The sequence below is a fragment of the Melanerpes formicivorus genome, unplaced genomic scaffold (genome assembly GCF_026170545.1).
Source record: "Melanerpes formicivorus ecotype bairdi unplaced genomic scaffold, bMelFor1.0.p_v2 SCAF_116, whole genome shotgun sequence".
NCBI lineage: Eukaryota > Metazoa > Chordata > Aves > Piciformes > Picidae > Melanerpes > Melanerpes formicivorus.
Window position 1 is genome coordinate 1,243,209 of NW_027142468.1, and position 20,396 is coordinate 1,263,604.

At 59.2% G+C, this 20,396-nt stretch overlaps 1 protein-coding gene across 1 annotated transcript in view; it reads right to left on the reverse strand.

The window, feature by feature from the left end:
- Nucleotides 1–596: 596 nt before the first annotated feature.
- FAM83C (family with sequence similarity 83 member C) overlaps nt 597–20,396 on the reverse strand; it is a 32,009-nt gene continuing 12,209 nt past the window's right edge. Inside the window, exons 2-4 of the mRNA XM_068167375.1 lie at nt 17,908–18,075; nt 10,185–10,309; nt 597–2,678 (exon numbers count right to left, since the gene is read on the reverse strand). Of these exons, the coding sequence (XP_068023476.1) occupies nt 1,736–2,678; nt 10,185–10,309; nt 17,908–18,075 (1,236 nt within the window). The 3' untranslated portion in view covers nt 597–1,735. The remainder of the gene's footprint in view (nt 2,679–10,184; nt 10,310–17,907; nt 18,076–20,396) is intronic.

Genomic DNA, 20,396 nt, shown 5'->3' on the forward strand with positions numbered 1-20,396 from the left:
TCCCTGTCCCCGTCCCAAACCCCGTGGGGCTGTCGCTGTCCCTGTCCGTGTCCCGCCCGCGAGTCCCCGGGGCTTGCCTGCGATCCGCATGTCCCCGGGGCCACCCCCCTGGCCTCTGCCCTGTCACCGTGGCCCATGACACACGGCCGTGCCCCCAGGTACACCGCCAGGGGCTGAGGCCACGGCTCTGCCTGCACAGTCCCCCCGTGCCCGCGGTGCCGCCCGCGGTGCCATCCCCCGTGCCCGCGGTGCCATCCCCCGTGCCCGCGGTGCCATCCCCCGTGCCCGCGGTGCCGCCGCAGCCCACGCCCCGTGCGGGCAGCTCAGCGCTCGCCAGGCGCTGCCTGCGCCCCAGCACCTCCTGGGCTGCAGCCCGCTGCAGAGATGCCAGCCGTGATCCGGCTGCCGCCCAAGCGCCTCGGCGTGCCACTCCTCCGGCAGGCCACCCCTGTCCAGACCTGTGCCGGCTGCCACCCTCCTGGTGATGCCACCCAAGCGCAGCCATCGCCAGCCCCGTATAGATGCCAACCGTGCGCCCTGGCGCGGCACAGCTCAGCCTGCTCAGCGCTCCGTGAGGGACCCCACAGCACTCTCTCTTTCCAGCAGAACAGCTCCTTTATTTTTCACCACCTCGCCCTGCCTCTGGCTGTTCCATTTGCAGCACCTGGGTGCAGGGAAAGGGAATCACTCAGGACAAAGAGAGCCTGGGTTCACCCTGGAGACCTCCGTGGCCAAACTGTTCGTTTCCAGCTGTAGCAGTGGTTTTGCTGCCTGTTTTGGAGCGGGAACAGTTCTTCCCCAAGTGGGTAAAAAGAGTGTAGAAGTGTGGATTACACTCAGGTCGTTGACCTGTTGTAATCTTGGCACTGAAAATGGGAACTGGGAGTTGCTAATCTCCTCTGATCAGCCACCTGCATACACCAGAAGCAGCACAGACACCGTGGAACAGGAACAGGACTGGTTTGCCACCCATCTCTTCTCTTTGGTGGAGGAGAAGCTCAGCAGGAGCCAGCAGGGAGCACTTGCAGCCCAGAGAGCCAAGCAGAGCCTGGGCTGCAGCAAGAGAAGTGTGGCCAGCAGGGCCAGGGAGGGGATTCTGCCCCTCTGCTCCACTCTGCTGAGCACACAGCTGCAGCTCTAGGGCCAGCTCTGCAGCCTCTGTGCCAGGAAGGCTCTGGAGGGGCTGGAAGGTGTCCAGAGCAGGGCCAGGAGGAGGAGCAGAGGGCTGGAGCTGCTCTGCTCTGGAGACAGCCTGAGAGAGTTGGGGTTGTGCAGGCTGGAGAGGAGAAGGCTCCCAGGAGACCTTCTGGTGGCCTTCCAGGATCTGCAGGGGACTCCAAGAAAGCTGGGGAGACACTTTGGAGGGGGTCAGGGAGGGATAGGACTGGGAGGGATGGAGCAGAACTAGAAGTGGGGAGATTAAGATTAGACCTTAGGAAGAAGTTGTTGCCCATGAGGGTGGTGAGAGCCTGGCCCAGGCTGCCCAGGGAGGTGGTGGAAGCCTCCTGCCTGGAGGTGTTTGCAGCCAGGCTGGAGGTGGCTGTGAGCAACCTGCTGTGGTGTGAGGTGTCCCTGCCCATGGCAGGGGGTTGGGGCTGGCTGAGCCTTGGGGTCCTTCCCAGCCCTGACCATTCTGTGATGCTTCGATTTCAAGCCCCAGGTGTGATGATGTTTGGGGGAGGGGAAGAGGAACGACTCTCAAAGTCAGACCGCAGGAGGTCTGGAGGCGCCGGGGTCAGAGCTCAAAGCGACTGTGGATGTGCTTAGATTTGAGCTTGTTGTACTTGGTGATCAGGTCCAGCTTACTGTGCCCCAGAGTCATTCTTTTCTCAGCCCCATAGGCGCTGTTCTTCTCCATCAGCGTGTCCTCGGTGAGCTGATCGTAGCAGAGCACCACGGGCTTCCTGTCGCGCTTCAGCAGGCTGTATGGGGACAGCAGGTCGGGTTTGCCTTGCCCAGGGCTCTGCCTTTTGTCCATCTCACAAAACGTGTGGTTGTTTTCTGCTGGGGGTTGCCTGGGGCTGGCAGGAGGCCCCTTCTGCCTCGTGCTTGCCCCGTTGCTGCTGGGTCCCTCCGAAGGGAACTGTGCCGTCTGCTCCTGTCTCGGTGGGGAGGAGCTGCTGCTGTCAGCCACGGCGACACCTCGGGAACCAAGTTGAGTGGAGGTGAGGGCAGCAGAAGGCTCTGGCTGCAAGAATGTCCTCGCTGCCATGAGATTTGGTTTGTGATACAAGGCTGCAGCAGGTTTATTTGGGTGAGTGCTGGGCGAGTCTGGGGGCTCTCCTTGCTGCTTGGGGCAAACCTGCTTCGGGGAGGTCTCTTCCTTCCCCTTCTTAGTGCCAGAGTCTGAGGCTGAATCCTGCTTCTCCTGCTGTGCACTGCAGCCGGAGCTCTTCAGAAAGGGAGACACCTTGATGCTTCTGATGCTCACGTTGGAGAGGCTGCTGGAGGGGCTGGAGGTGTCAGCATCGTTCCCCAGGGGGGGTTTTAGGAGGCAGCTGGCGGCCTTGGGGGCGCTGTGAGCGGAGGGGCAGGGGCCAGGCTCCGGCACGCAGAAGCTGGTGACCGCTTTGGACTCTGCGTACAAGTAGCGGAACTCCTTCTCGAACTCCGCAACGATCTGCCCGCGGAAGTGAGTCACCAGGCTGCTGTGCACCTGGCTACACAGCCAGGTCAGGCTGCAAGAGAGGAGGAAACACACAGGACTCGAGGTCACAGAGGGCCAAGGCACCAGCACTGATCTTAACGTGCCAGCGAGGGCTGGAGCTCCTCTGCTCTCAGGACAGACCGAGGGAGCTGGGGTTGTGCGGTCTGGAGAAGAGAAGGCTCCCAGGAGATCTTCTTGTGGCCTTCCAGTGCCTGAAGGAGGCTACAAGAAAGCTGGGGAAGGACTTTTAGGGTGTTGGGTAGTGATAGGACTGGAGGGAACAGATCCAAGCTGGAGGAGGGGAGATCAGACCTTAGGAAGAAGTTCTTCCCCGTGAGGGTGGTGAGACACTGCAAGCAGCTGCTGCTTGTGAGCCAAGCAAAGGAAAGGGGAAGTGGGACAAAAAACCCCACAAGATGGAAAACACCAAGAGGATAAAATGGGATCAGCCCTGGGAGCAGGCCTGTTGTACAGCTTTGTTGGTGCCAGGTACAGAGGCACTGAGTGCAGCCTCAGCAGGGTTGCTGATGACACCAAGCTGTGTGCTGCAGCTGACAGCTGGAGGGAAGGATCCATCCAGAGGGACCTGGGCAGGCTGCACAGCTGAGCCCAAACCAACCTCAGGAGGTTCAACAAGACCAAGGGCAAGGTCCTGCAGCTGGGGCAGGGCAATCCCAGGCACTGCTATAGGCTGGGCAGGGACTGGCTGGAGAGCAGCCCTGAAGAAAAGGCCTTGGGGGTGCTGGGGGAGGAGAAGCTCAGCAGGAGCCAGCAGGGAGCACTTGCAGCCCAGAGAGCCAAGCAGAGGCTGGGCTGCAGCAAGAGAAGTGTGGCCAGCAGGGCCAGGGAGGGGATTCTGCCCCTCTGCTCCACTCTGCTGAGCCCACAGCTGCAGCTCTGGGGCCAGCTCTGCAGCCTCTGTGCCAGGAAGGCTCTGGAGGGGCTGGAAGGTGTCCAGAGCAGGGCCAGGAGGAGGAGCAGAGGGCTGGAGCTGCTCTGCTGTGAGAACAGCCTGAGGGAGTTGGGGTTGTGCAGGCTGGAGAGGAGAAGGCTCCCAGGAGACCTTCTGGTGGCCTTCCAGGATCTGCAGGGGGCTCCAAGAAAGCTGGGGAGGGACTTTGGAGGGGGTCAGGGAGGGATAGGACTGGGAGGGATGGAGCAGAACTAGAAGTGGGGAGATTAAGATTAGACCTTAGGAAGAAGTTGTTGCCCAGGAGGGTGGTGAGAGCCTGGCACAGGTTGCCCAGGGAGGTGGTGGAAGCCTCCTGCCTGGAGGTGTTTGCAGCCAGGCTGGAGGTGGCTGTGAGCAACCTGCTGTGGTGTGAGGTGTCCCTGCCCATGGCAGGGGGTCGGAGCTGGCTGTGCCTTGAGCTCCCTTCCAGCCCTGGCAGCTGTGTGCTAACTGCAGCTCAGCCAAGCCCGGTGCAGGAGGAGTGTTCTTGATCACACAGCTAAGAATTCTGAAATGAGCTGAACTGTATAGAGGGCAGAATGGGAAGGGCAGCTTCTGCAAAGGGAAAGGTATCTCACACAAAGCTGGGAGGGCTCTTTGGAGACATCTAAGAGTCCAGACAGGGAGACTTTGTGTGGCCTGCTGTGCTGACACCACCAAAGGTGCCTGGCTCCCATCACCACTGCCTGGCTCCCAGGGATGCTGCTCCTGCTCCCATCCATGCTGCTTCTACCTCTTACCCTTCTACACTGCACAGCACAGGACAACACAGCACAGCACACAGGCAAGGTGTGGAGCAAACCACTGCAGGATGCTGGAAGGTCCTGTGAGCTCCTAGAAGTGGTAGGGATGTGCCCTGGTGATTTCCATAGCAGCTGCAGCACACAGAGGGTCCTCATTCAGTCTCCCCAGGGAGAGATTCAGAGCAGAATGAAGGATCTCTGTGTGCTGGAGGCATCTGGCAAAGGCCTTCTGTAGGACCACCAGATGGATAAGGAACTGGCTTGATGGCTGCATCCAAAGAGTGGCTGTCAATGGTCCATGGCCCAGGGGAGGCCAGGCACAAGCAGAGTCCCTCAGGGATCAGTCCTGGGACCAGGCTTGTTCAACATCTTTGAGGGTGCCATGGACAGTGGCATTGAGTGCACCCTCAGCAAGTTTGCTGATGACACCAAGCTGTGTGGTGCAGCAGACAGCTGGAGGGAAGGGATCCATCCAGAGAGACCTGGAGAGGCTGGAGGGAAGGGATCCAGCCAGAGGGACCTGGGCAGGCTGGAGAGGTGGGCACAAGCCAACCTCAGGAGGTTCAACAAGACCAAGGGCAGGGTCCTGCAGCTGGGTGGAGGCAATCCCAGGCACAAAGCCAGGCTGGGCAGGGACTGGCTGGAAAGCAGCCCTGAGGAGAGAGCCTTGGGGGTGCTGGGGGAGGAGAAGCTCAGCAGGAGCTCTCAGTGTGCACTTGCAGCCCAGAAAGCCAACCAGAGCCTGGGCTGCAGCAGGAGAAGTGTGGCCAGCAGGGCAAGGGAGGTGATTCTCCCCCTCTGCTCAGTTTGGGGAGACCCCACCTGGAGTACTGCCTCCAGCTCTGGAGCCCCTATGACAAGAGGGATCTGGAGGTGCTGGAAGGTGTCCAGAGCAGGGCCAGGAGGATGAGCAGAGGGCTGGAGCTGCTCTGCTGTGAGGACAGACTGAAGGAGTTGGGGCTGTTCAGTCTGCAGAAGAGAAGGCTCCCAGGTGACCTCATTGTGGCCTTCCAGGATCTGAAGGGGGCTCCAGGAAGGCTGGGGAGGGACTGCTCAGGATCTCAGGCAGTGCTAGGACTAGGGGGATGGAATGAAGCTGGAGGTGGGGAGATTGAGGCTGGAGGGGAGGAGGAAGTTCTTCCCCATGAGAGTGGTGAAGCCCTGGAATGGGTTGTCCAGGGAGGTGGTTGGGGCCCTGTCCCTGGAGGTGTTTAAGGCCAGGCTGGCTGAGGCTCTGGCCAGGCTGATCTAGTGTGGGGTGTCCCTGCCCATGGCAGGGGGGTTGGAACTGGCTGATCCTTGTGGTCCCTTCCACCCCTGACTGATACTATGATAGTATGACAGGAGCTCCTCCTTGCCTTGCTGTGACCCCCTGGAGCAGCCAGCCTGGAGGAACCTGTGCAGCTCAGCCTGCGGCCAGGAGATGGAGATGCAGCACCGGCTCTCGGGAGGTGGGGGACACCCGAGTGCCCTTGGACTGGGGCTCTGGCTTGTTCAGGAGCACCCTGCAGCATCTCATCCCATGTCTGTCCCAGCAGCATTTGGGGCAGGAGGATTCAGTCTTCTGCCTGCCCCTCTGCAAGACTCCAGGCGGCTCTAGGGCTGGGATGGCCTTTCCCCAGAGGTGTGAGCCTCAGTTCACACTGAGCTCTGCTCAGCTTGTCTCCAACTGGCCAGATACCAGGTGGCATCAGGAGCTGTGTTCTGGGGGATTGTTTGTTTCTGGGTTTGTTGCTTTTCTCTCTCTTTGGCTGTCAAAAGAATCCTTCCTGCATGCCAATACAGCCTCCTGCCTATCAGGTTTGCTCCTTGCTCACTGTAGATGCTCTCAAACACTCAGTAGCAGTTGGGGTAGTTCAGTCTGGAGAAGAGAAGGCTCTGAGGAGACCTTCTTGTGGCCTTCCAGGATCTGAATGGGGCTCCAAGAAAGCTAGGGAGGGACTTTGGAGGGTGTTGGGTAGTGATAGGACTGGGGGGAATGGAGGAGGGAAGATTTAGATGACACCTGAGGAAGAAGTTGTTGCCCAGGAGGGTGGTGAGAGCCTGGCACAGGCTGCCCAGGGAGGTGGTGGAAGCCTCCTGCCTGGAGGTGTTTGCAGCCAGGCTGGAGGTGGCTGTGAGCAACCTGCTGTGGTGTGAGGTGTCCCTGCCCATGGCAGGGGGTTGGGGCTGGCTGAGCCTTTAGGACCCTTCCAGCCCTGACAGCTCTGTGCTTCTATGAAAATAGGTGCAATGGCTTAGCTAACCTGGGCATCCCCCAGCTGTTCTCTCCCATCTGTGACTCAGCCTTGCAGAACCATTCCTTTGCCCTTTCTTCTGGATTCACCTTTGATTTCCACACCTTGAGGCCTTGCTGCTCTTAGCTGTGCTGTCAAGGTTCTGCAGCACTGATCTTCTGCCAGTGCCACACCAGCCTGGGCCTCCCTTGCTCTGCTTTCCACTCTTTAGGATTAATTCACTTTCTGATTAATTTCTGGGGGTGACTGCTCACAGAATCCTGGAATAGCTTTAGCCCTATTTGCCCTCAGGCTCCCCTCACAGCATCTCAGAGCACAGCAGGTTGGCAGAGCCCCCCAAGCTCCCCCAGCCCAGCCCTGCAGGCTCAGCACCAAACCATGGCCCTCAGCCCCAGGGCCACAGCTGCTGGAACCCCCCCAGGGATGGGCACTGCAGCACTGCCCTGGGCAGCCTCTGCCAACCTCTGAGAGCCCTTCCAGGGCACAAAGATCTCCTGAGCTCCAGCCTGAGCCTGCCCTGGGGCAGCCTGCAACCATTGCCTCTGCTCTGGCCCTTGGCCCCAAGGAGCAGAGGCTGCCCCCTCCTCACCCCAACCTCCCTGCAGGGAGCTGCAGAGAGCAAGGAGCTCTCCCTCAGCCTCCTCTGCTCCAGCCTCAACCCCCCCCAGCTCCCTCAGCCCTCCTCTAGCCCAGGGGCTCCAGGCCCTTCTCCAGCCTGGCTGCCCTGCTCTGCACAGGCTGCAGCCCCTCAGTGTCCTTCCTGCAGGGAGGGCCCAGAGCTGAGCACAGCACTGAGCTGTGGCCTCCCCAGTGCTGAGCACAGGGGGATGGTCACCTCCTGGCCCTGCTGCCCACCCTGCTCCTGACCCAAGCCAGGCTGCCCCTGGCCTGCTTGGCCCCCTGGGCACTGTTGGCTCCTGCTCAGTGACTGCCAACCAGCACCCCCAGGGCCCTCTCCCAGCTGCAGCTTTCCAGCCACCCCTCCCCAGGGCTGGAGCTCCCCAGGGGGTGGTTGTGACCCAGGGGCAGGCCCTGGCCCTTGGCCTTGCTGAGCTTCACCCAGAGAGCCTTGGCCATGGCTCTGACCTGCCCAGACCCTGCTGGGAAGCTTCCCTGGCCTCTAGCAGATGGCCACAGCCACCCAGCCTGGTGCCACCTGCAGACTCCCTGAGGGTGCCCTCAGTGCCCTCATGCAGATCCCCTGCTGCCTTGGGAAATATCTTCACATTGTTCACTCTGCAATGGTAAATAACTGCTCAAAGAAACAGGCTTGGGTTTGCTTTTTGAGGGGGTGTGGGTTGGTTGTTTCCTGGTGCTTAGAGCAATGCAAACTGAGCAGGCTGAGTTAGGACTTTCTCATACAGCTCTCCATGAACCCTGACTCCTCTGTGTCTGCATTTAGAGGAGAGATGGAAAACACAGGGAAATAGTTTATCAATAAGCACACAAGGGTTGGATGTGTTCCTGTGTGCCCTGCCCTAGGTGATCCTGCTTGGCCAGGGTGGTTGGGTTCAAAGATCCCCAGAGGTCCCTTCCAACCCCTGCCATTCTCTGCTTCCATGAGGGGCCAGGACTACTCTGCCTACAGTTGTTTAGGGTACTGGAGTCTTGTGTCCAGTCCCAGAGGGCCAGGGACTGCTTGAGAGAGTCCAATGGAAGGCCACAAAGAGGATCAAGACGGCTTGATGGCTGCACCCAGAGAGTGGCTGTCAATGGTCCATGGCCCAGGGGAGGCCAGGGACAAGCAGAGTCCCTCAGGGATCAGTCCTGGGACCAGGCTTGTTCAACATCTTTGTGGGTGCCAGGGACAGTGGCATTGAGTGCACCCTCAGCAAGTTTGCTGATGACACCAAGCTGTGTGGTGCAGCAGACAGCTGGAGGGAAGGGATCCATCCAGAGGGACCTGGACAAGCTGGAGGGAAGGGATCCAGCCAGGGGGACCTGGACAGGCTGGAGGGAAGGGATCCAGCCAGAGGGACCTGGACAGGCTGGAGAGCTGGGCACAAGCCAACCTCAGGAGGTTCAACAAGACCAAGGGCAGGGTCCTGCAGCTGGGTGGAGGCAATCCCAGGCACAAATCCAGGCTGGGCAGGGACTGGCTGGAAAGCAGCCCTGAGGAGAGAGCCTTGGGGGTGCTGAGGGAGGAGAAGCTCAGCAGGAGCTCTCAGTGTGCACTTGCAGCCCAGAAAGCCAACCAGAGCCTGGGCTGCAGCAGGAGAAGTGTGGCCAGCAGGGCAAGGGAGGTGATTCTCCCCCTCTGCTCAGCTCTGGGCAGACCCCACCTGGAGTACTGCCTCCAGTTCTGGAGCCCCTATGACAAGAGGGATCTGGAGGGGCTGGAAGGTGTCCAGAGCAGGGCCAGGAGGATGAGCAGAGGGCTGGAGCTGCTCTGCTGTGAGGACAGACTGAAGGAGTTGGGGCTGTTCAGTCTGGAGAAGAGAAGGCTCCCAGGTGACCTCATTGTGGCCTTCCAGGATCTGCAGGGGGCTCCAGGAAGGCTGGGGAGGGACTGCTCAGGATCTCAGGCAGTGATAGGACCAGGGGGATGGAATGAAGCTGGAGGTGGGGAGATTCAGGCTGGAGGGGAGGAGGAAGTTCTTCCCCATGAGAGTGGTGAAGCCCTGGAATGGGTTGTCCAGGGAGGTGGTTGGGGCCCTGTCCCTGGAGGTGTTTAAGGCCAGGCTGGCTGAGGCTCTGGCCAGGCTGATCTAGTGTGGGGTGTCCCTGCCCATGGCAGGGGGGTTGGAACTGGCTGATCCTTGTGGTCCCTTCCACCCCTGACTGATACTATGATAGTATGATCAGCAGCTGAAGGAGCTGGGAGTGGTTAGTCTGAAAAAGAAGAGGAGAGAGGAGACCTCATTGCTGTCTACAGCTCCCTGAGAGGAGGCTGTGGAGAGGTTGGTGCTGGGCTCTTCTCCCTGGTAGTTAGTGATGGAAGAAGAGGGAATGGCCTCAAGCTGCACCAGGGGAGGGTTAGGCTGCTCAAGAGAGACAAAAGGAGGCCACACAGGGGAGGCCACAAGGATGAGCAGAGGGCTGCAGAGCCTCCCCTGTGGGGCCAGGCTGGGAGAGTTGGGGCTGTGCAGCCTGGAGAAGAGAAGGCTCCAGGGAGACCTCAGAGCTGCATTTCAGTATCTGAAGGAGACCTGCAGGCAGGCTGGGGAAGGACTGCTCAGAAGGGGCTGTAGGATAGGAGCAGGGGTAATGGTTTCACACTGGAGCAGGGCAGGGCAGGTTTGGACATCAGGAGGGAGTTCTGCACAGGGATGGTGGTGAGGGACTGGCACAGGCTGCCCAGGGAGGTGGTGGAGCCCCAACCCTGGAGACATTCAAGGTCAGGGTTGATGGGGCCCTGAGCACCCTGCTCTGGTTGGAGATGTCCCTGTTCACTGCAGGGGGGGAGCTGGACAAGATGACCTTGGAGGGTCCCTTCCCACCCCATGCATTCTGTGACTCTGTGATCACCATGGGATGAAACAAACCCCAAACCACCTCATTCCCCCCCAGAATCACCAACCCCAAACCAAGCAAGGAGCTGCACTGGGCAGTGCCTGAGCAAGGAGGCAGTTTCTGTGTCCCCAGCAGCTGCTCAGCTGCCTTACCTGTATGTGCCAGCAAGCACTTGGTCACAGTCAATGAGGATGAACTTCTCCAGCACCTGGCCTGCAAACTTCTTGCCTGCTTTGCTGTAGTAGGTGTCTCCACTCAGGCATCTCACACACATGTTCTGCAACCAAAGCAAGGTTGAGAGGCCACAGTGTGGGAGATTTAGGCTAAGCCTTTCAGATTTTTCACACATCTTGAGCAGAAAAGCAGTAAAATGGCAACAAGTCACTCTTGGGTGTGAAGAGGAAAACAAAGATAGGGCTAAAGAATCCCCTTGGGGAGATATCTGCCAGCAGATTGGCTGTACCAAACCAATTCCTTCTCCTCTTCTCTGTCTTCCCTTTGGGCACAGAGCCAGGCAGAAAGGGACCTGGGGGTGCTGGTGGAGAGCAGCTGAACATGAGCCAGCAGTGTGCCCAGGTGGCCAAGAAGGCCAAGGGCATCCTGGCCTGCAGCAGGAAGAGTGTGGCCAGCAGGAGCAGGGAGCTCATCCTGCCCTGTGCTCAGCACTGCTCAGGCCACACCTGCAGTCCTGTGTCCAGCTCTGGGCTCCTCAGGTCAGGAAAGAGGTTGAGCTGCTGGAAGGTGTCCAGAGAAGGGCAACAAAGCTGGGGAGGGGTCTGGGGCACAGCCCTGTGAGGAGAGGCTGAGGGAGCTGGGGTTGCTTAGCCTGGAGAAGAGGAGGCTCAGGGGAGACCTCATTGCTCTCTGCAACTCCCTGCAGGGAGGTTGGAGCCAGGTGGGGGTTGGTCTCTTCTCCCAGGCAGCCAGCAGCAGAACAAGAGGACACAGTCTCAAGCTGTGCCAGGGGAAGTTTAGGCTGGAGGTGAGGAAGAAATTCTTCCCAGCAAGAGAGATTGGCCCTGGGGATGTGCTGCCCAGGGAGGTGGTGGAGTCCCCATCCCTGGAGGTGTTCAAGAGGGGCTTGGATGTGGCACTTGGAGCCAGGGTTTGGTTGTCAGGAGGTGCTGGGTGACAGGTTGGACTTGATGATCTCTGAGGTCTTTTCCAACCTTATTGATCCTATGATTCTCCTCTCCATTTGTGGCTCTGGAGAGATCCTAACTTGCTTCTGCTTGACCTTGGCTGCATTCTTTTGGCAGCAACTTCTCTGCTCCTTTCTCCCTTCTTTTGTACAGTGGGGTCTGGGCAGGCTGGGGAGGAGAAGCCAGGAGCTTCCCCTGGTCTCTGGCCAGGAGGTTCTTGTGCTGTTTGTTAACTGTAGATCCCTGTGAACATTGTACCTCCTGGGTGTTTTGTCCATACTCCACTGGAGGTTGGAGTTTGCCTGCAGCCACAGCCTGCATTTGCTTCCTGCTGGGCTGGGCTGGCAAAGTTAATGCTGGGGGGGGGGGGGAAATTTCAACCCAGCACAGACTGTATGGACATCAATGTTCCCCCACCCTCCCTTGATGGACTCCCTCAGGCAGGCACTCAGATCCCTGAGGGGGAATACAGGCAGGCATGAAGCACTTCTGGGCCTCTCCACACCCGGCACTGTGTCACCCTGGCCTGCTGCTATGAGATTAAAAGTCCACACCAGGAAACATTAATTTACACTGAGGCACAAATGGAGGTTTGAATAAACTGTGGAGAAGCCTCTGAGCCTGCAGAGCATTGCCCCAGCCCTGGGGAGGGGTGGCTGGAAAGCTGCAGCTGGGAGAGGGCCCTGGGGGAGCTGGTTGGCAGTCACTGAGCAGGAGCCAGCAGTGCCCAGGGGGCCAAGCAGGCCAGGGGCAGCCTGGCTTGGGTCAGAAGCAGGGTGGGCAGCAGGGCCAGGAGGTGACCATCCCCCTGTGCTCAGCACTGGGGAGGCCACAGCTCAGTGCTGTGCTCAGCTCTGGGCCCTCCCTGCAGGAAGGACACTGAGGGGCTGCAGCCTGTGCAGAGCAGGGCAGCCAGGCTGGAGAAGGGCCTGGAGCCCCTGGGCTAGAGGAGGGCTGAGGGAGCTGGGGGGGTTGAGGCTGGAGCAGAGGAGGCTGAGGGAGAGCTCCTTGCTCTCTGCAGCTCCCTGCAGGGAGGTTGGGGTGAGGAGGGGGCAGCCTCTGCTCCTTGGTGCCAAGGGCCAGAGCAGAGGCAATGGTTGCAGGCTGCCCCAGGGCAGGCTCAGGCTGGAGCTCAGGAGAGCAAGTGCAGGGTCCTGCATCTGGGTCGAGGCAATCCCAGGCACAAATACAGGCTGGGCAGTGACTGGCTGGAGGGTAGCCCTGAGGAGAGAGACTTGGGGGTGCTGGTGGACAAAAAGCTCAACATGAGCTCTCAGTGTGCACTTGCAGCCCGCAAAGCCAATCAGATCCTGGGCTGCATCAGGAGAAGTGTGGCCAGCAGGTCGAGGGAGGTGATCCTCCCCCTCCACTCAGCTCTGGTGAGACCCCACCTGGAGTACTGTGTCCAGTTCTGGAGCCCCTATGGCAAGAGGGATGTGGAGGTGCTGGAAGGTGTCCAGGGAAGGGCCACGAGGATGATCAGAGGGCTGGAGCACCTCTCCTATGAGGACAGACTGAAGGAGTTGGGGCTGTTCAGTCTGCAGAAGAGAAGGCTCCGAGGAGACCTAATTGTCGCCTTCCAGTATCTGAAGGGGGCTACAGGAAGGCTGGGGAAGGACTTCTCAGGATCTCAGGGAGTGATAGGACTAGGGGGAATGGAATGAAGCTGGAGGTGGGGAGATTCAGGCTGGATGTGAGGAGGAGGTTCTTCACCATGAGAGTGGTGAAGCCCTGGAATGGGTTGTCCAGGGAGGTGGTCGAGGCCCCATCCCTGGGGGTGTTTAAGAGCAGGCTGGATGAGGCTCTGGCCAGGCTGATCTAGTGTGGGGTGTCCCTGCCCATGGCAGGGGGGTTGGAACTGGATGATCCTTGTGGTCCCTTCCAACCCTGAATGAAACTATGAAACTATGAAACTATGAAACTATGAAACTATGAAACTATGAGATCTTTGTGCCCTGGAAGGGCTCTCAGAGTTTGGCAGAGGCTGCCCAGGGCAGTGCTGCAGTGCCCATCCCTGGGGGGGTTCCAGCAGCTGTGGCCCTGGGGCTGAGGGCCATGGTTTGGTGCTGAGCCTGCAGGGCTGGGCTGGGGGAGCTTGGAGGGCTCTGTGAGGCTGGGAAGTCTGCACATTTTCTTTCAGACTGTTGATAATATTTAACTAAGCAGCCTGGCTGAGGGCTCTGCATGGAAACTGACTGCTGCCCTCCAACAGCTACCTGCTTTCCAGTCAGTCAAAGGCACTGCTCTGAGGCAAGTCAGTGCCAGGCTCCTTAAAACCAAAAAGGGGGGAAAAAAAGACTTGCAGAAAGGTTTCTCTGCAGTCCCAGCACTGCCCTCGATCAGCATGGTTTAAATTATACCAAACCTTCCAGCTGCTGGACTGAAGTGAAGCCCTCCTAATCCTCATGGGGTTTAGAGGCTGCAAAGCCCTCAGGCAGCTTGGACCTGTAAAACCAGTACAGAACCAGGGAATCCCAGCACAGAATGGCTTGGGTTGGAAGGGAGCTCAGAGCTCAGCCAGCTCCAGCCCCCTGCCATGGGCAGGGACCCCTCCCCCCAGCACAGGCTGCTCAAGGCCTCATCCAGCCTGGCCCTGAACACCTCCAGGCAGGAGGCAGCCACAGCCTCCCTGGGCAGCCTGTGCCAGGCTCTCCCCAGCCTCACTGCCAGCAATTTCTTCCTCCTCTCCACTCTCAGTCTCTCCTCTCCCAGCTCCAAGCCATTGTTCCTCAGCCTGTCCCTCCCAGCCCTTGGCCAGAGTCCCTCCCCAGCTCTCCTGGAGCCCTTCAGGTCCTGCAAGGCTGCTCTGAGGTCTCCCTGCAGCCTTCTCTTCTCCAGGCTGCACAGCCCCAACTCTCCCAGCCTGGCCCCACAGGGGAGGTTCTGCAGCCTCTGAGCATCTCTGTGGCCTCCTCTGGAGCCTCTCCAGCAGCTCCAGGTCCTCCTTGTGCTGGGGGCCCCAGAGCTGGAGGCAGTGCTGCAGGTGGGGGATGAGCAGAGCAGAGCAGAGGGGCAGAATCCCCTCCCTGTGCTGCTGCTCTCCCTGCTCTGGCTGCAGCTCAGCACTCAGCTGCCTCTGGGCTGCCAGGGACCACTGCTGGCTCCTGGGCACTTTGTCACCACTGACACCCCCAAGGCCTTCTCCAGGCTGCTCTTGAGCCACTCCTCACCCAGCCTGGATTTGTGCTTGGGTATCTCAGCACCCAGCAGGAACCCTTTCAGCAACAGGAGAAGTTTGCCATGATGTGAGCACCTCACCTGGGGCAGGCAGAGGAGAACAGTCCCTGGACACAGCTACTGGCCTGGTGTCTATGATCCAGAGCCAAGCAAAACATCTGGCATGCAAACAACCTTCCCTCAGGCTGCAGCTGCCCTGGCCTGCCAGGTCAACCCTCCCAGCCCCTCCAGGCCAGCTCCACTGCCACCTGCAGTGGCTTTGGCACAGCAGGAGCTGTTGCAAACACTGTTTGTCCTGGCAGATCCCTCTGTGGGCAGCTGCTACCTGCCTGGCATCAACCCTGCAAAGGACTCCTGGCAGCTGGGACAGGCTGCACACAGCACTCTGCCTGGTGCTGGAGCTGGGTGCTGCAGCTGGGTGCTGCCCATGGCTGCTGGCTGCTCCTGGGGGAACTGGCAGCCTCCTCTCTGCCATGATGAACTCAGTCTGGACAGACACAGTCTGGCACAGCTGCAGGCACCAAGTGTGCTCTGGTCCTGTTGTGGACTCTCTTGTAACAAGTCCTTGCTGTAGGATCCCTTCAGGCATTGGAAGGCAGTGCTCAGGTGCCCCCTGTAGCTGTCTCTACTTCAGGCTGAGCAAGCTCAGTCTCCTTTGCCTATCCTCACAGCAGTCCCTGGATCATGTTTGTGGCCTCCTCTGGACTTGTTCCAACAGTTCCATGTCCTCCTTCTGCTGGGGACAGCAGAACTGGAGGCAGGATTGGAGGTGAGGTCTGAGCAGAGCAGAGCCCGGGGCAGAATCCCCTCTGCTGCCCTGCTGCCCACCCTGCTCTGGCTGCAGCCAGCACACAGCTGCCTGAGGGCTGCAGGAGGCTCTGCTGGCTCCTGGGGAGCTGCTCATCGATCAACACCCCCAAGGCCTTCTTTTCAGGGCTGCTCTTAACCCACTCTGTACCCAGTTTATATCAGTGCCTGGGATTGGCCCAGCCCAGCTGTAGGACCTTGCACTTCGGCTTGTTGAACCTCCTGCAGCTGGCACTGGCTCACCTCTCAAGCCTTTCAAGGTCCCTTTGGATGGATCCCTGCCCCAGCACACCCCACAGCTCAGGGTCATCAGCAAGCCTGCTGAGAAGGCACTCAGTGCCACTGGCCATGGCACTGACAGAGATGGTGAACAGCACTGGACCCAGAGCAGAGCCCTGGGGAGCTCCACTTGTCACTGGGCTCCACATGGATGTTGAGCTGCTAACCACAACTCTTAGAGACTGACTTCTAGCCAGTTCCTTATCCACCATCCACCAGATCCCTCTCTCTCCATCTCAGACACAAGGCTGTTGTGTGGCACTCTGTCTTGCATAAGTCCAGGTGAATGGCATCAGGTGCTTGGCCCATGCCAGCCAGTGCTGTAGCTCTGCCTTGGAAGGCCACCAAACTAGCCAGGCATCATGGAGCTGATGGAGAGGGTCCAGAGGAGGCCACAAAAATGATCAGGGGGTTGGAGCAGCTCTGCTGTGAGGACCTCAGAGCTCATCAAGTCCAATCTATCACCCAGCACCATCTGATCAACTCAACCATGGCACCAAGGGCCTCAGCCAGGCTCTGCCTGAACACCTCCAGGGATGGGGACTCCACCACCTGCCTGGGCAGCACATCCCCAGGGCCAATCTCTCTTGCTGGGAAGAATTTCTTCCTAACATCCAATCTGAACCTCCCCTGGCACAGCTTGAGACTGTGTCCTCTTGTTCTGGTGCTGGGTGCCTGGGAGAAGAGCCCAACCCCCACCTGGCTCCAACCTCCCTTCAGGGAGTTGGAGAGGGCAATGAGGTCTCCCCTGAGCCTCCTCTTCTGCAGGCTAAGCAACCCCAGCTCCCTCAGCCTCTCCTCACAGGGCTGTGCCCCAGACCCCTCCCCAGCTTTGTTGCCCTTCTCTGGACACCTTCCAGCAGCTCAACCTCTTTCCTAACCTGAGGAGCCCAGAGCTGGACACAGGACTGCAGGTGTGGCCTGAGCAGTGCTGAGCACAGGGCAGGATGAGCTCCCTGCTCCTGCTGGCCACACTCTTCCTGCTGCAGGCCAGGATGCCCTTGGCCTTCTTGGCCCCCTGGGCACACTGCTGGCTCATGTTCAGGCAGCTGTCAACCAGCACCCCCAGGTCCCTCTCTGCCTGGCTGCTCTCAGCCACTCTGCCCCCAGCCTGTGGCTCTGCCTGGGGTTGCTGTGGCCAATGCTCTGAATGTTCTAATGTTCTAAATGCTCTATAGAGGTCTCCTCCTCTGGACCAGGTCAACAAGGGATCAAATATATGGACCAGTGCTAAGAGCTGGACACACCCCTCCTCTTTGATGTGAGCATCAAACATGCTCATGTGTGGCTTGAGATGCATCCAGCTGAAGAGGCCCTGCATGCTGAGACCTGCTGCTGAGTCAGAGAGTGGGGGAGGCAAGTGCTAATGAGCTATTCAAGCACAAGAGATGACATCAGGGCTATCAGAGAGATGGAGACATCTCCATGAATGTAATCTCACTCTACACTGGATTAAATAATGGCCTGGATCTTGGAGGAAGCAAATCACAGCCTGGGCTGCAGCCAAGGCAGCACTGCCAGCAGATCCAGAGAGCTGATCCTGCCACTCTGCTCTGCTCTGCTCTGGGGAGACCTCACCTGGAGCACTGCATCCAGGTCTGGAGCCCTCAGCACAGGAAGGACCTGGAGCTGATGGAGCCAGAACAATCCTCACTGGCAGTCTGGGCTGGGGGAGAAGGTGATTGAAAGCAGCCCTGAGGAAAAGGACTTGGGGGTGCTGGTGGGGGAGAAGCTGCCCAGGAGCAGGCAGGGAGAGACTGCAGCCCAAAAGGCCATTCACATCCTGGGCTGGATCCAGAGCATTTGGCCAGAGATGGATCCTGCCCCTCTGCTCTGCTCTGGGGAGAACCTCACCTGGAGCACTGCATCCAGGTCTGGAGCCCTCAGCACAGGAAGGACCTGGAGCTGATGGAGCAGGTCCAGAGGGGGGCCATGAAAGTGCTCAGGGGGTTGGAGCAGCTCTGCTGTGAGGACAGCCTGAGGGAGCTGGGGGTGTTCAGCCTGGAGAGGAGAAGGCTCCAGGGAGACCTCAGAGCTGCCTGCCAGGACCTGAAGGGGCTCCAGGAAGGCTGCAGAGGGACTGCTCCCAAAGGCCTGCAGGGCCAGGCCCAGGGGCAATGGCTTCAGAGCAGAGCAGAGCAGATTGAGCTTGGATGTGAGGAACAAGTTCTGCCCCAGGAGGCTGCTGGAACACTGCAGCAGGCTGCCCAGGGAGGTGGTTGAGGCTCCATGCCTGGAGCTATTCCAGGTGAGGCTGGAGAGGGCTCTGGGCAGCCTGCTCCAGGGGAGGATGTCCCTGCTGGGGGCAGGGCTGGGACTGGATGAGCTGTGGAGCTCCCTTCTGGTCTGGACCCTATGATTCTATGTTTGTGTGAGAAGGGAGAGGTGAGAGGGACCAGAACAGAGGGTTCAGAGCTGTCACAGGTTCCCAGACCTGTTCCTCACACCCAGTGTGTGAGTGAATACTTACTGGGAAGTCCTCCTGAGTGAGAGCCATCTTGTTGCACATCTCCACAAAATGCTTCAGGTACTCTTCATCCAGGATGAGGTACACAGGGACATGCCTCCTGCTGGAGGCCTCCAGCAGGTCACACAGGATCTCCATGTCTGTAAACAGATCCATCACAATTGCTATCACCTAAGGAGATAAGGGATGAAAACCAAGAGACACTGAAATCTCATGCCCAAGAGAGTTGCACTTCAAGCTGTGAATGAAGCATTCAGACCTCTTGAGCTGTGCCTGTGGCCACCTGGGGACTGCTTCTTAGCCCTCATCCCTCCCTGGCAAATAAAGTCACTGCTCAAAGCCACAAAGGGGTTCCCCAGCCAAGCCACCTCCTGCCTCAGCTGGCATGGGCAAGAAGAAAGAGCTGCAAGGGCAAAGCTCAACCCCTGAATGTCCCCCACAGAGCCACAGAATGGGTTGGGTTGGAAGGGACCTTCAAAATAACCCAGCTCCAGCCCCCTGCCATGGGCAGGGACCCCTCCCACCAGCACAGCTTGCTCAAGGCCCTGAACACCTCCAGGGAGGAGGCAGCAAACCTTCCAGCTGCTGGACTGAAGTGAAGCCCTCCTAATCCTCATGGGGTTTAGAGGCTGCAAAGCCCTCAGGCAGCTTGGACCTGTAAAACCAGTACAGAACCAGGGAATCCCAGCACAGAATGGCTTGGGTTGGAAGGGAGCTCAGAGCTCAGCCAGCTCCAGCCCCCTGCCATGGGCAGGGACCCCTCCCACCAGCACAGGCTGCTCAAGGCCTCATCCAGCCTGGTCCTGAACACCTCCAGGCAGGAGGCAGCCACAGCCTCCCTGGGCAGCCTGTGCCAGGCTCTCCCCAGCCTCACTGCCAGCAATTTCTTCCTCCTCTCCACTCTCAGTCTCTCCTCTCCCAGCTCAAAGCCATTGTTCCTCAGCCTGGCACTCCCAGCCCTTGGCCAGAGTCCCTCCCCAGCTCTCCTGGAGCCCTTCAGGTCCTGCAAGGCTGCTCTGAGGTCTCCCTGCAGCCTTCTCTTCTCCAGGCTGCACAGCCCCAGCTCTCCCAGCCTGGCCCCACAGGGGAGGCTCTGCAGCCTCTGAGCATCTCTGTGGCCTCCTCTGGAGCCTCTCCAGCAGCTCCAGGTCCTCCTTGTGCTGGGGGCCCCAGAGCTGGAGGCAGTGCTGCAGGTGGGGGCTGAGCAGAGCAGAGCAGAGGGGCAGAATCCCCTCCCTGTGCTGCTGCTGCAGTAGTTGTTGGGTTCTGAAACTCTGCAGGAGGAAGCAGCAGTGATGCTAACATCCTTCAAACTAACAAAGATGAAATCCATGAACATCCACCTGAAGAAACTGAAGTCTTGCAGGATAAAGTCTTCAAGGGATGGGTTTAAAACAGTGACACTGAAGAGAACTGCCACTGAGATGGGAAAAGAGGATGGCAACCCATGGCCCTGGGGAGATGGGTGGCAGCAGAACACCCTGGCTAGAGCAACTGCCCAAGAACTGGGAGGAGAATGCAGCAGAAGGAAGATAGACACCTTCTGAAGTGCCTCCTGTAAGTGCACTGAGGAAGTTGAATGACAGCATGGCCTGCAGCAGAACCTGAGACACCCTCAAGATCACAGCTCTCAAGATGTGAGGGGCTGGACGGACCTCTGGAGAGCTTCCAGTCCAACCCCCTGCCAGAGCAGGAGCAGAGAATCCAGCACAGGTCACACAGGAACACATCCAGACAGGGCTGGGAAGGCTCCAGAGCAGGAGACTCCACAACCTCTCTGGGCAGCCTGCTCCAGGCCTCTGGGACCCTCACAGTCAGGAAGTTCCTCCTCATGCTGAGCTGGAACCTCCTGTGCTGCAGCTTCCATCCACTGCTCCTTGTCCTGTCCCAGTGCACAGTGAGCAGAGCCTGGCCCTGGCCCTCTCTCCTGCCCCCCAGAACCTCAGCTATTGATAGCCATTGATCAGATCCCTCTCAGCCTTCTCCTCTCCAGACTGCACAGCCCCAGGGCTCTCAGCCTCTCCTCCCCAGGCAGTGCTGCAGTCCCTTCAGCATCCTTGCAGCCCTCCCTTGGACTCTCTCCAGCAGATCTCTGTCCCTCCTGAGCTGGGGAGCCCAGAGCTGGATGCAATATTCCAGGTGAGGTCTCACCAGGGCAGAGCAGAGGGGGAGGAGAACCTCCCTGGCTCTGCTGGCCACACTCCTCTGAATGCTCCCCAGGATCCCCTTGGCCTTCTTGGCCCCCAGGGCACATTGCTGTCCCAGGCAGAGCTTGTTGTCCACCAGCACTCCCAGGTCCTCCTCCCCAAGGCAGCTCTCCCTGCACAGAGGGGGACTGAGGAAGGTGAAGGTAAAGTGGTGAAGGATCTCTCAGCAGCCCAGCTTCACTTCAGAACCTGAGCAGTGAATGGCACTACTGACTAGTTCAGCTCCAGTCTCTACCACACCTTAGCACTCCAGAAGGTGCTTGGAAGCTGTGTGCATCACTCTGC